Source organism: Ornithodoros turicata, chromosome 1, assembly GCF_037126465.1.
Source record: "Ornithodoros turicata isolate Travis chromosome 1, ASM3712646v1, whole genome shotgun sequence".
Taxonomy (NCBI): domain Eukaryota; kingdom Metazoa; phylum Arthropoda; class Arachnida; order Ixodida; family Argasidae; genus Ornithodoros; species Ornithodoros turicata.
In genome coordinates, this window is record NC_088201.1 from 199,225,582 (window position 1) to 199,238,296 (window position 12,715).

Genomic DNA, 12,715 nt, shown 5'->3' on the forward strand with positions numbered 1-12,715 from the left:
TTTAATTTGTACAAGCTTTCGCGTGGAGGTCCACGCTTCCTCAGGTACAAAGTGAAGTGGTGACACACATAAGTATATATAGTATAGACACTGCTGTACAAAGAAAGGGAAAAGGAGAGGAGATATGGTGCCACATGTCTGTGTACAATGAATAGCTGGGCAGACGGATAAGTGACCTCTAACCGTTTAAGAACACTAAAAGGTGTTGTTGCGAACAAAAAGGCTCGCCAACCCAGTTTCGCGGAAGGGGGGTCAGGAGTATGGGAAACGAGTGGCCCAGAATGGACAAAAGGGAAGGTTACGGATTATCTAACGGAGTACCAGACGATGACTGAAAGTGGGGATTCAAGAATTGTGCACAAATAAATATAGATATATAGTGTGAGGTCCGATTGTATCACAGGCCACCAGATGGCAAAACTGTGCGGCAGACGGAGTAGGGGGGCGTGCCCGCGCCAGGAGATAAAAGCGCGGCGATAGGAGATACGGGGGGAGTGACTGAAGGAGCGTCGGCGGCTGCCGGGTGTTTTCTGTGCGAGCGGTATGGAATAAACCTTGTTTGTTGTTTGAACCCTTTTCGTTTGCTGTGTCTTCCTTGGCGACGGAACGGACGGACTGACGCCCCGAGGTTGTGGAAACACCGGGTTTCCACAACTGGCGCCCAACGTTTGGGGTCACACTTCGTCCGTTCGACAGCGGGGAGGACGCAGCACGCGTTGTTAATTTTTCCTTTGGTACGTTTTTTTCTTTTCTTTCAGTCAGGACCCGCCGGTTTGTTTGTGTTCTTTTTCCGGGGTGTCACTTTTTCTTTTCTGAGCTAGCGTTTTGTTTGTTCGAGTGTGTTTCAGTTGTTTTCGAGTGCTTCGCAGCTCCCAATCGGTGCCCGAGCCCAGGAGTCGATGGAGCATTCGCCGCCGCGAGGCCGATACGACCTCCGGAACGGATGGAAGGGCACGGTGCAGCAGGAGTCCCGTACGGAGGAAGGGTTGGTTTCCGGCACCGAGGCGCCTTCGGAGCCGAAAGGACCAGCCGGGGGCAAAGGAGCACATGCAGTGCCTCCGTCCCAAGGTACGTCAATTACGGTATCTGCAGTGCCTGCAGTGCCGCAGTTGGACTCCGCTATAACGACAGAACTCTTGTCACGCATGACGGAGTTATGTTCGTTGGTGGCAAAACGCCTCGATGCCGGGTCGGTTTCGCCGCCGCAGGCACAAGCGCCCCTGCGACTGAATTTACCGGTCCCTACCTTCTCAGGGTACACCGATAAAAAGTCGGTCGCAGACTCCTTGGATGACCTTACAGCCTATCAGACTGGTATGGGAATCTCAGATGAAGTCCTGATACAACGCATCCTGCAGGTTGCTTTGATCGGAGACGCCGCTCGCTGGCTTCGGCTGCAGTCGAGGTTTACGTCCGTTCAGGACTTTCAGAAGCGGTTTAAGAGCGAATTTCTTCCACCGGATTACGAATATCGTATCCTGGAGGAGCTGCATAAGCGTACTCAGCATCCAGATGAGACCTTAGCAGAATTCGTTCGGGCCTTGCAAGACCTGTATAGCAGAGCTGAACCTACTGCTACAGAAGAGCAGCGTGTGACGCGGGCTATCCGTCAGTGTCATCCTCGCTACCGGCCCTATCTTCGAGCCCATCGCTTTAATAGCCTTGAGGCGCTGGCGCAAGAGGCTCGCTCAATTGAAGGAGACCTCTTAGCGGAACTCGACTATCGGCCCCCGCCGCCGCCTGAATTGGCGTTAGAACCGCGCTGTGCGTGGTCAGCGGGAGCAGCCTCGGTTGAGCGCCCACCTGCAGTGGGACTGGATGAGCCGAACCGCAATTATTATGCGGAGCCATCACGCCGAGCACCCGATCCCTTCCGTTATGAACAGAGGGCGATCCCCGCAGGAACGAGCCTTGGCAGACCCGTCCTGTCCCATAATCATGGGCAACCCGGCTATTTAGCTGGCGAAACCCCAAGGAGGCCGCAGGAGCAACGGCATGCTCCGCGGCAGCAACGCAGAATGCCAGCCGGCTGTTGGACGTGCGGCAGCCCGGACCACTTTCGTCGGGACTGTCCGCAGCAAAGACCAAACCCCCGTAATGTGCCAACGGGAAACGGTCGCAGCCGACGCCGGTAAACAATCGCTCAGCGACGTCGGCTATCTGCCGAAAGAGCGAACGAACGGTTACAATCCGTGACCCTGATAATTCAGAAGCTGGCTTTGCAAGCAGCAAGATAAAAGGAGACGCTTTAGCTCCTTTTGCTTTTTCTGTCCGAGATAACATCGAGGACAAGGAACCAAACATCGCTGTTCGAATTTTGGGGAGAGATTACATCGCCCTTATCGACACGGGAGCTACTGTCTCCCTTATCGGCGATTGTGTTTACGAGCACTGCGCATCACGGAATGTGGAATTGCAATCCACAGATGTCACTCTACGTCTTGCTTCCAACGACGTGATTCCAGCACAAACTGCAGTTGTGCTCTGGCTTCGCTTTGATGGGAGACGACGAAAGCAGCGCTTCGTCCACCTTCCTGGCCTGGCAGTGCCCGTTATCCTGGGCAGGGACTTCATCATCCGGCAGAAATTTGTGCTGGACCTGCCCAATGGAGGATACGTCTACCACGGATCGTCAGGATTTTTTCCTTTCGCCGTGCCACAGGACAGCAGTTCAGCTAAGCAAGCTGCAGCAACGTCCGTCGAACCGTACCCGCTCCCGACTGTCTTGGGGTCATTTCATGGTCCCGAGGAGGAGCGCCGTCAGCTTGAACAAGTACTGCGGCAGTTTGACGGTGTCTTCACGGAAAAACCCGGTAAGTCGTCTGTGTTACAGCATAGCATAGACACGGGTAACGCTAGGCCCTGGCGTTGTAATCCGAGACCATTGAGTGTGCATAAGCGTGCTTTGTTAGACGCTGCTCTTGATGAAATGCTCCAAACCGGTGCAGTTCAAAGGTCCCAGAGCCCTTGGGCGTTTCCTGTCGTCCTGGCTCCGAAACGTGATGGTACGGCTAGGTTATGCGTCGACTACCGTCGACTTAACGCAGTAACTGTAAGGGACTCTTACCCCTTTCCGTCCATCGAGTCTATTATGTATTCCCTGGGCAACGCTACAGTATTTTCAACGCTTGATTGTAGTAGAGGGTTTTTGCAAATCCAAGTTGCCCCGGAGGATGTCCCGAAAACAGCCTTTACCTGTCATAGGGGTTTGTTTGAGTTTGTACGGATGCCTTTCGGTCTGTCTAACTCTCCCGCCAGTTTCCAACGGCTAATGGATACCGTATTGGGAGATGCGAAGTATAACTTCGCGATGGCGTACATGGATGATGTCGTAGTGTTTTCCAGAAACTTTCAGGAACACTTGGAACACCTGTCAATCGTCCTTGCAAGGATGAAGCAGGCGGGGCTAACCATCAACCCCCGCAAGGTGCAGCTGGCATCGCCTACGATCAGCCTTCTCGGCTTCATGGTGGACGGAGGAACCATCAGTCCTAGCGATGACAAGCTAAAGGCGATCATGGAGTATCCGGTTCCCGGTAACGTAAAAGCCTTGCAGCGTTTCTTGGGTATGGTTGGTTTCTACAGACAATTCATTCCTAATTGCGCTGAGTTAGCACAGCCGCTTAACCGGTTGTTGCGCAACGATACACCCTGGCAGTGGGGAGAGGAGCACGAACGATCATTTCGAGCTCTTTCTCACGCGATCGCTAATACGGCCAGGCTATATTTGCCTGACCTGAACAAACCGTTTGTAGTGCAAACAGATGCTAGCGATTATGGGGTTGGCGCAGTTCTCTTGCAGGAACATGACGCTATTCGCTGTCCAGTGGCTTTTGCAAGTCGTACGCTGAATCCGGCAGAACGGAATTACTCCGTCACGGAAAAGGAATGCTTGGCGATCATCTTCGCTCTCAGGAAGTTTGATCTGTACCTGGACGGCACCACTTTCACCGTCCAGACTGACCACCAGGCACTTTCCTGGCTGCAGCGGCTCCACAACCCATCTGGACGTCTTGCCAGGTGGGCCCTGACGCTACAAGGCTACTCCTTCAACGTGGTGTACAGGCGGGGCTCGACAAACGTGGTAGCAGACGCGCTTTCCCGTGCGCCTCTACCGGAGGGGGGAGAGGAAGGCACCGATGCGCCTTCCCAGCTCCTGGCAGCAGCACAAGTGGCGCGAGACGAATCTTCGTCTTGGGGCACGGTCGTGAGCAGAGAGCAGCTCCTAGACGCTCAGAGAGCGGACGGCCTTTGTCAGCGGGTGTCTCAATGGTTAGCTGAGCAGGACTCGGCAGGCACCGGAACGACTGACGGACGGCACGACTCCTATCTGCTGGGCGAGGATGGCATCCTGTTCAGATACATACCCCAGGCGGATGACGATGACGGCTCATCCCCATTCAGAGTCGTGGTGCCACGGAAGTTGCGTAAGTCTTTCATACGTTACTTTCATGATTCGGCCTTGGCAGGTCACAGCAGTGGCAGGAAAACTTATGAAAAGTTATGTCGTGTTGCGACATGGCCAGGAATGAGGCAGGATGTAACAAAGTATGTTCGTACTTGTCCCGTATGCCAGAGAGCAAAACCTCGTGGTGGTTTACCCCCTGGGCGCTTACAGCCTATTCAGAGTAATAGGCCCTGGCAGATAGTTGCTTGTGATGTGATGGGACCGTTTCCACGTAGTCCTAGAGGTAACCAGTATTTGTTTGTGGTTACTGATCATTTCACAAAATGGGTTGAGCTGTTTCCTCTCAGGACGCTGACTTCCCAGAGAGTGTGGGAAAGACTACTCGACACCTTTTGCCGGTTCGGGTTTCCTGCTCAGCTCATCACAGATAACGCTAGCTACTTTACAAGTAAGGTGTTCTAAGATTCTTGCGCAGTCTTAGGCATTCAGCACAAGAAGACTTCCCCATATCACCCTCAGGCTAACATTACCGAACGTGTTAATCGGAACCTGAAAATGATGTTGGTTGCTTTTACTAGTCAGCACCACCGTGATTGGGATCTTCGCCTGGCTGAACTGGCGTTCGCTGCACGGACAACAGTAAACAGATCTACAGGCTTCAACCCGGCGTTCCTGAACTTGGGACGAGAGGCCCCTTTTCCAGTGGAGAATGCTCTACGCCTCCGGGATTGCAGTACCCAGCCTCCTTATTCAAGGTTCGCTGAGGAACTCCGGAGTCGACTGGACGATGCAGCTCGGACGGCTCGGGAGAATCTGGACGTCGCACGGTTGGACCAGGCTCTCCAGTACAACCGAGGTCGACGGAACCTCACCTACAGCATCGGTGACCTCGTCCTTCGACGGACTCACCCGCTAAGTGATGCCGCACGGGGCTTTGCAGCTTCACTCGCAGATAGGTGGGATGGCCCCTTCGAGGTAAGTGCGTGCTCCTCCGGCCTCACTTACAGGCTTCGTCGTTGTGACACGGGCGAAGAAACTGGGCCAGTACATATCTCGGACCTGAAGACTTACCACCTCCGAGACCCCGAGAGTGAAGAAGCAGACGGTCAGCTTCCTCCTCAAGACCTGGACCAGGAACCCGTTCCCGGACCCTCCAGTCGCTACAGTTTGCATCCCCGCAGGCGACGCACGTAGCTGCCACTATCCTAGTCGCTAAATCCTAGTGCTCTTGAATAGTTGGTTTTTTCCTAGTGTGATTTCTGTTTCACAGTCTTCAACTATAATCTTCTGGGGGAGAGCCTTTTCAGGCCCTCGCGGTTTGAAATGCCTTTCTTACCGGATTCCCCTTTTTCTTTCCTCGCAGACTAGGATGCCACCTCAACGAAAGAGGCCCGCGGGCCCTCGACCCTCAAGTGTCGGTCACTCTCCTGACACTCCCAGGCCACCAGCTGGAACCTCGACGGCCACCAGGCGATCCGTTGCAACGTGGACGGTCGTGTCGGATGGACGACCTATTGCCTGGGCTTCCCGGTCCCGTTGGACCGCCCAACCTCGGCCTCTACGCTCAGATGACCCCACGAGGGCTCCTCCGCCCTTCCGAGGGCTGCTGCTCACTGACCGCCACCTAAATGATCCACCCCTCCCGCTATCAGAAGAAGAAAGGCGCCTCCTGTGCCCGGTGTGTCGGGTACCGGAAATCCATCGACGGACCCACCGCCGGGGCACACTTCATCGGACTAGGGTCCAGACGGCCTCCCAGCCCCGGTACAACGACTTGTCAGCGGCTCTGGACACCATACGGAGGCTGCAACCGGAACTACTGAGGGACCAACCTCCGGCCCACCCAGTCCCTCAGGTCGAAGACGTCCTCCTGGACTTCGCCGATGACGAGGACTTGTAGACGTGATGGACATTTTGGGGTGGGGGAGTGTGAGGTCCGATTGTATCACAGGCCACCAGATGGCAAAACTGTGCGGCAGACGGAGTAGGGGGGCGTGCCCGCGCCAGGAGATAAAAGCGCGGCGATAGGAGATACGGGGGGAGTGACTGAAGGAGCGTCGGCGGCTGCCGGGTGTTTTCTGTGCGAGCGGTATGGAATAAACCTTGTTTGTTGTTTGAACCCTTTTCGTTTGCTGTGTCTTCCTTGGCGACGGAACGGACGGACTGACGCCCCGAGGTTGTGGAAACACCGGGTTTCCACAATAGCTACTAAATTTACATAAGCGGATATAACGAGCCAGGACTAAGATTCAGACCATTTGGTGTGAGACACTTGAATTGCGAAATTAAGTAGGACTCTCTATTCTTACGTTTAATGTCGGTGCGGAACCCAGATTCTAGCAATATAATTTTCAAATCAGTTTCAAAATCGTGATTAGGTTGATTGAAGTGAATGGCGACAGGAGTTTGGCGGGCATTTAGGATATCAAATTTGTGGCCATAAAATCTTTTTCTCATTGTGTTGGAGGTTTCACCGATGTATTGTGAATTGCACTTGCTGCAGAATATCAAGTAACAAATATTGGGTGAATTACAGTGGAGTGAATGACGAACTTTCAAACAGAAGTCACCCAAAGTGCTACGGGCAATGGTGGACGGCGCGATAAATTTACAGGTCTGGCACCGTGTACTACCACAGGGATAACAACCCGGCGAGCGCTTCATCATGCATGATGACGTGAGGATGTCGCGCAAATTTTTCGATCTACGGAATGCTACTAGTGGGGGAGTGGGAAAAATTTCCTTTAATTGCTCGTCAGCATGTAATATATTGAGGTGGCGTCTAAGAATGGAATTGGTATTGACAAGTGATTTATGATATGTGGTGGATAAAACTACATTACTTAAGTCCTCTTTACGTTTCGGGGTGAATAAGGACTCCCTGGATAGGCTAGATGATTTGGCAAACGAGTCATGGATGAGTTCAAATGGGTAATTTCTTTTTTCGAAATCAGATACCATTTGCTGAGCATGTTTTACAAAATCAGTCTGATCTGAGCAGATTCGTTTCAGGCGCAAGAACTGACCATATGGAATAGTCCTTTTCTGGTGATTGGGATGATAGCTTTCATAGTGGAGATACTGGCGCTTGTCCGTTGGTTTCTTGTATAGTTCAGTGGTCAGCCTACCAGATTTACATGACACTGTCACATCAAGGAAGTTGATGGATGACCTTGAATAGTTACAGGTAAATTTAATTTTGCTATGCAGGTAAATATAATATATATGCTATACAGGTAAATTTAATTTTGCTATCCCCACTTTCAGTCATCGTCTGGTACTCCGTTAGATAATCCGTAACCTTCCCTTTTGTCCATTCTGGGCCACTCGTTTCCCATACTCCTGACCCCCCTTCCGCGAAACTGGGTTGGCGAGCCTTTTTGTTCACAACAACACCTTTTAGTGTTCTTAAACGGTTAGAGGTCACTTATCCGTCTGCCCAGCTATTCATTGTACACAGACATGTGGCACCATATCTCCTTTCCTTTTCCCTTTCTTTGTACAGCAGTGTCTATACTATATATACTTATGTGTGTCACCACTTCACTTTGTACCTGAGGAAGCGTGGACCTCCACGCGAAAACTTGTACAAATTAAACTTAAACAAAAACCTTCAGTGTCGGCTTCTGTATTTTGTTTATGTACAATAGGCTCCAAGAGCGACGTTATGTCGCTGACAGACGTAGAAGGCGCAAGCCTTGGCACGAAGAGTGCTCGTGGGGCGGTTACGCGTGGAACAGCGGCGTTCCTAGAAGATTCAGCGCTACCGACACAAGTTTTCTGTCGGCGCCGTGGCCTTACGAGCCTAAATCCACCCGCAACCACGTCGTCGGTTTCTGTTGGGCTACCAGAAGCAGCACCATGCAATCCTCGATATATCATGTTTCGCGAATCACGCTCGACGTTCACCACAGAATCCTTGTGTAACTGATGACCAACTGGTTTACTCACAGCACCCACACCTGTCGCTGGCATCGAAACTGTAGCCCCAGCGTAAGTAATAGGTACTACACTTTTAGGCCGGAATGACTGCCTGCCCTCAAACACGTTTCGTAGATCACGTACTTCAGAACGCAACTCCCGGTTCTCAGCTCTCAGAAATTTGATTTCAGCAATCAGTACCTGAAGCATGCGTTTAACCTTATCAGGAATCTTCTCCGACATAGTAGCTGCTGATGAACCCGCTGCTGTAAAAGCGGGAAGTTCTGAATCCTCCCCCTCGGCAGTAGGCTTAGTCAAATATTGACGACGCTTCGAACACCCCGTCCATTTGAAGGTGCTTTTCCCACTTTATACTCGGTTAGGCCCACGTTGATGCACTTGCAGTGAAATGCACAATTACATCCACAACATTCCAAGAATTGCTGCTTCCCGACAAACCTGTTAGCGCAGCTCCCGCACTCGTCGTGCGGTAGCTTCGGCATCTTGGCTTATGACTCTTCGTTATGACTTCGTTATGACTCTGTTATGACTTCGACTTCGTTGTGACTCTGTGTGAAGAAGAAAAACCTAGCCAAAAATCTGATGCAGAAGAAACACAATGCGATACACGTAACAAAAAGTTCTAATTATTACAGGTATGATGCAATAGCATTGAAGGGGTATCACACATCACACATGAGATCGAGAACGTGTCGTGTCGTCCCTCCTCTGTCCCTTTCTCGGGTTCCATTTTATTTTATCACACACAATATTCTTTATTAGCGGTAATCACACCAGTTTTCAATTAATCAGAACTACATAGGGATAGCACATTTAATCAAAGAAGATATTTTTAATCAATACGATTACAATCAATATTAAAAGCTGTATTATAAAATGTCTCACATTATTATATCTGAGCACCATAGGGAAGTTTTACTTTTAAGTTCTGATAGATGTAAGTAACTTTAAGCACAACAGATAAAATATCAACATGGCACAATTAATCATATTCATACGAAGTGATCGGTAGAGTTGGCATCGGGCATTTTTCAACCTGTGCCGACTTCTCTCACGAATTTTTTTCCAGCGCGCGGTGGGTGCTGCGCGGGTGAGGGGCTGTCCGGGAGCTTACCGTGCGTGCTCTTATCGTCGTATAGTTTTCACCCTGGCCCAACTTCTCTGGCGATTTTTCCGCCTGGGCCAACTTTGTTCGCATTTTTTTCAGGTGGTGTGTGAGTTGTTTACATGTAAGTAGGGGCATGCACACTGACAACACCTGGGCCGAATTTATTCACATTTTTCACCATGGGCGACTTCGTTCGCAAGTTTTCAGGTGATGCGTGAGTGGTTTACATGCAAGTAGGTACACGCGGTGAGGAGCTGTCCGAGTGCATACCGGCCAGCCGGAGGGCTGCGCGTGCCCTTATCGTTCTGTATTTTTTTCACATGGGCCGACTTCTTTGACAATTTTTCCACCTGGGCCGACTTCGTTCGCAATTTTTTCAGGCGGTGCGTGAGAGGTTTACACACAAGTAGGGACATGCACTCTGGCATCCCAGCCAGGCGATGATACCGTCACACCTGGGTCGACTTCTTTGGCAATTTTTCTGCCTGGGCTGACTTCTTTGATATTTTTTTCAGGTGGTGCGGTAGGCGGTTTACACGCGAGTAGGGGCATGCACACTGACAACACCTGGGCCGAATTCATTCACATTTCTTTCCCGCTACAACAGTTACGAGGTGGTGGGTTTACATACACGTAGGAACATACACACCGGCAACCCTACCAAACGTTGGTGCCGTCACACCTGGGCCGACTTCGTTCACAATTTTTTCAGGTGGTGCGTGAGTGGTTTACATGCAAGTATAGCTTTACAAAGGATAGCCATACACAAAAGTACAAGATTAAATATATTAAAGCCAATAGTGCCAGGAATTATGTTGTAACTCTGCGTAAAGAAGAAAAAATCCAACCAAAAACATGAAACGGAAAAAACACAGTACACATAATAAAGAATATAGAAAGGTAATTGGATATTCCAACACGACACAATTAATCATTTTCTTATTACGTGAATAGCGCACATGCAACGAAATAACGAGGAACACGATCAACAGCTAATAGAGAGTCAAACCCATGCATCATCACAACAAGAGATACGTACAGGAAAATAATTGAAAAAACCATCTATCAAAATGAGAAACATGACGATTTTATACAGCGACTAGCAAAGAGGTAAAGCTGAATAGCAGAGAAACACTCTGAACGGCGCATAATCCACCCATAAATAATAGATACATGCAAGGAAATAATGAAAAACACGATCAAGAGCTAATAGAGAGCCAAAACAATGCATCATCGAACACGTAAACAAGAGGTACACAATGGTAAAATAATTTAAAACAATCTATCAAAACGATAAACATGCACGGACTTGACACTGAATAGCTGAGAAACACTCTAAATGGCGCATCTGCCAACGTGTGAACAACAGACACATGCAGGAAAATAATATCGAAACAAACTATCAAACAACAAACATTACAAATTTAATAAATTGAAATGGAAGTAATCTATCTTTTGAACTATCATAAAATCATGCTTGCGATCTAATCTAGTCGAACAATATACAATTTCAATTTTCGTCCTACTCAGGCACTATAACCATTACCTTGACAGAGGTTTCCAACACACGCAGTACAGCCAAGCTTTACACAGTACAGCCAATGTTTGCTACGAGCCCGGTGGGGTCACTCTCTCTCTCCCTCTATACAGTCCAAAGCGAGGAAACCGAACGTCCTCTGTCAATCTATGGGGAGGGGAACTCTCTCTCTGTCTCTCTTTCACATTCTTTCATCCAAAACCGAAATATTATTAGGACTGGTGTACAGAGGCGAAACTTTTTATTGATCAACTATCGCAAGTAGACGTTAGAATTATTCGATTCTCAAGAACACAATAGGAATTCTATCAAAAACAAACAATAGCACGCCAAAAAAATCTAAGAACAGATTTCCATGTCAGTGCAAACTGGTTCTAGAGAAACATTATCTAAGCAAACGAGAAATCTTAACGATGGAAACAATACTCAATCAAAAGGAGAAACTTTGCATTTAATGTATTACAGATCAGACACAACTACCATGCATACATTATTCTCAACTCACAAAATATCAATCAAGTGAAAGTCAAGTTTCAATGATGGAAACAATACTCATTCGAAAACAAATGAGTATTTAATTACATAATTTTTTATAACTTTGCAACAGTAACTTCTACACACAGAAGCCACAAACAAACAACTCATCTGAAATGCAAACTATCGTAAAAGCTTTCTACAACGGAAATCAACGCACATAGCTCAAAAATACATTCCCAACTATTAGAATATTTTTATTAATCGAGTGATCATCTGAAACAAAGTCAAAAGCAGTAATTAATTTAGACAAAAATTTTTCGTAACCACGCAGCGCAAATATACATCACAGAAACACGTTATTTTCATTTAGGACCCACTAGTGGAAAGGAAGTGAGAGAGGGAAGCCGCTAGCCATAAAGTTCCCGTACACTTTCATTAAGGTTACGCCCGCAGGGAGTAGGGGAATCCAACAATGGTCACGATATGGTCACACAACATGGTACACGATAATTGAAAGCCATAAACTGACTCCCACAAGTCAAGTAAGGGAAGGAGGTCCTCTGGCGGTGTCTTGTACGTAGAATCATTGAAAGCACACGTTTTTTCCTTACACATTGCATCGCTTTGTAAATCCATTTCCATAATTCTCACGGTAGGTTCATATTAATAACATTGTAAACCAGATAATGAATTTTTAAACAATAAAATGAGCATAGATTTGCTTTTAATTAAGTGTAGAGGCACACTCGAAAACAGAATAGACATTTGCTCTACATTGAAGAGATGGACGGATTTTGTACTCGCTACCGTGGGTCATGGGAGGACATGATAAAAAGCTGCTTCGAAAAAAAAAAAAAAAGAAGAGCAGCGAAATGATTGTTATCACAGCATTTCAATATCTCTTAGACATGGTCGTATTCGGAGATATGGTTCAAATTACGGAATTGAAGGTGCAAGTACTTGTATCCCGAATCTACAATACTTATAAAAATATTTGTACGTCAACATCGGAAGGGCCGCTAGGATTGATAGTGGAGTTTTTGACGTTTGCTAACGAATAATTAAAATACACCAGACCAGATGCAATTGTAATCATTGCAATGGGAATTGCATTAATCAAGAAAGCAATCAGATCAAATTATCATATACAAGTAGTCTATATCGCGCGATTCATTACGGATTTGTCGAAATTACACCTAACGGTTGAAATGGAAAATACATCAAAAATATAAAATCAGGTGAT

At 48.3% G+C, this 12,715-nt stretch overlaps 3 protein-coding genes across 3 annotated transcripts in view; 2 read left to right on the plus strand and 1 right to left on the minus strand.

The window, feature by feature from the left end:
• Window positions 1-12,715, plus strand: part of LOC135393353 (caspase-3-like) — an 85,389-nt gene that overhangs the window by 35,771 nt on the left and 36,903 nt on the right. The gene's annotated exons all lie outside the window — the stretch shown is intronic.
• On the plus strand, window positions 517-2,348 carry LOC135378939 (uncharacterized). The gene is made up of 2 exons (XM_064612121.1): window positions 517-541; window positions 870-2,348. Exon 2 carries the CDS (start codon window positions 900-902, stop codon window positions 2,133-2,135), a length of 1,236 nt encoding a protein of 411 aa, XP_064468191.1. The 5' UTR covers window positions 517-541; window positions 870-899; the 3' UTR covers window positions 2,136-2,348.
• LOC135379160 (uncharacterized) lies at window positions 8,356-8,832 on the minus strand. The gene is made up of 3 exons (XM_064612406.1): window positions 8,698-8,832; window positions 8,474-8,530; window positions 8,356-8,388 (listed from the first exon to the last, which is right to left on the minus strand). Exons 1-3 carry the CDS (start codon window positions 8,830-8,832, stop codon window positions 8,356-8,358), a joined length of 225 nt encoding a protein of 74 aa, XP_064468476.1.

Coding starts and splice junctions, on each gene's coding strand:
- LOC135379160 (XM_064612406.1), bottom strand. CDS start 8,832: ATGCCGAAGCTACCGCACGACGAGTGCGGGAGCTGCGCTAACAGGTTT. Junction 8,531..8,697: donor TGGGCCTAACCGAGTATAAA/GTGGGAAAAGCA, acceptor CGCATGCTTCAG/GTACTGATTGCTGAAATCAA. Junction 8,389..8,473: donor ACCGGGAGTTGCGTTCTGAA/GTACGTGATCTA, acceptor CTGGGGCTACAG/TTTCGATGCCAGCGACAGGT.
- LOC135378939 (XM_064612121.1), top strand. CDS start 900: ATGGAGCATTCGCCGCCGCGAGGCCGATACGACCTCCGGAACGGATGG.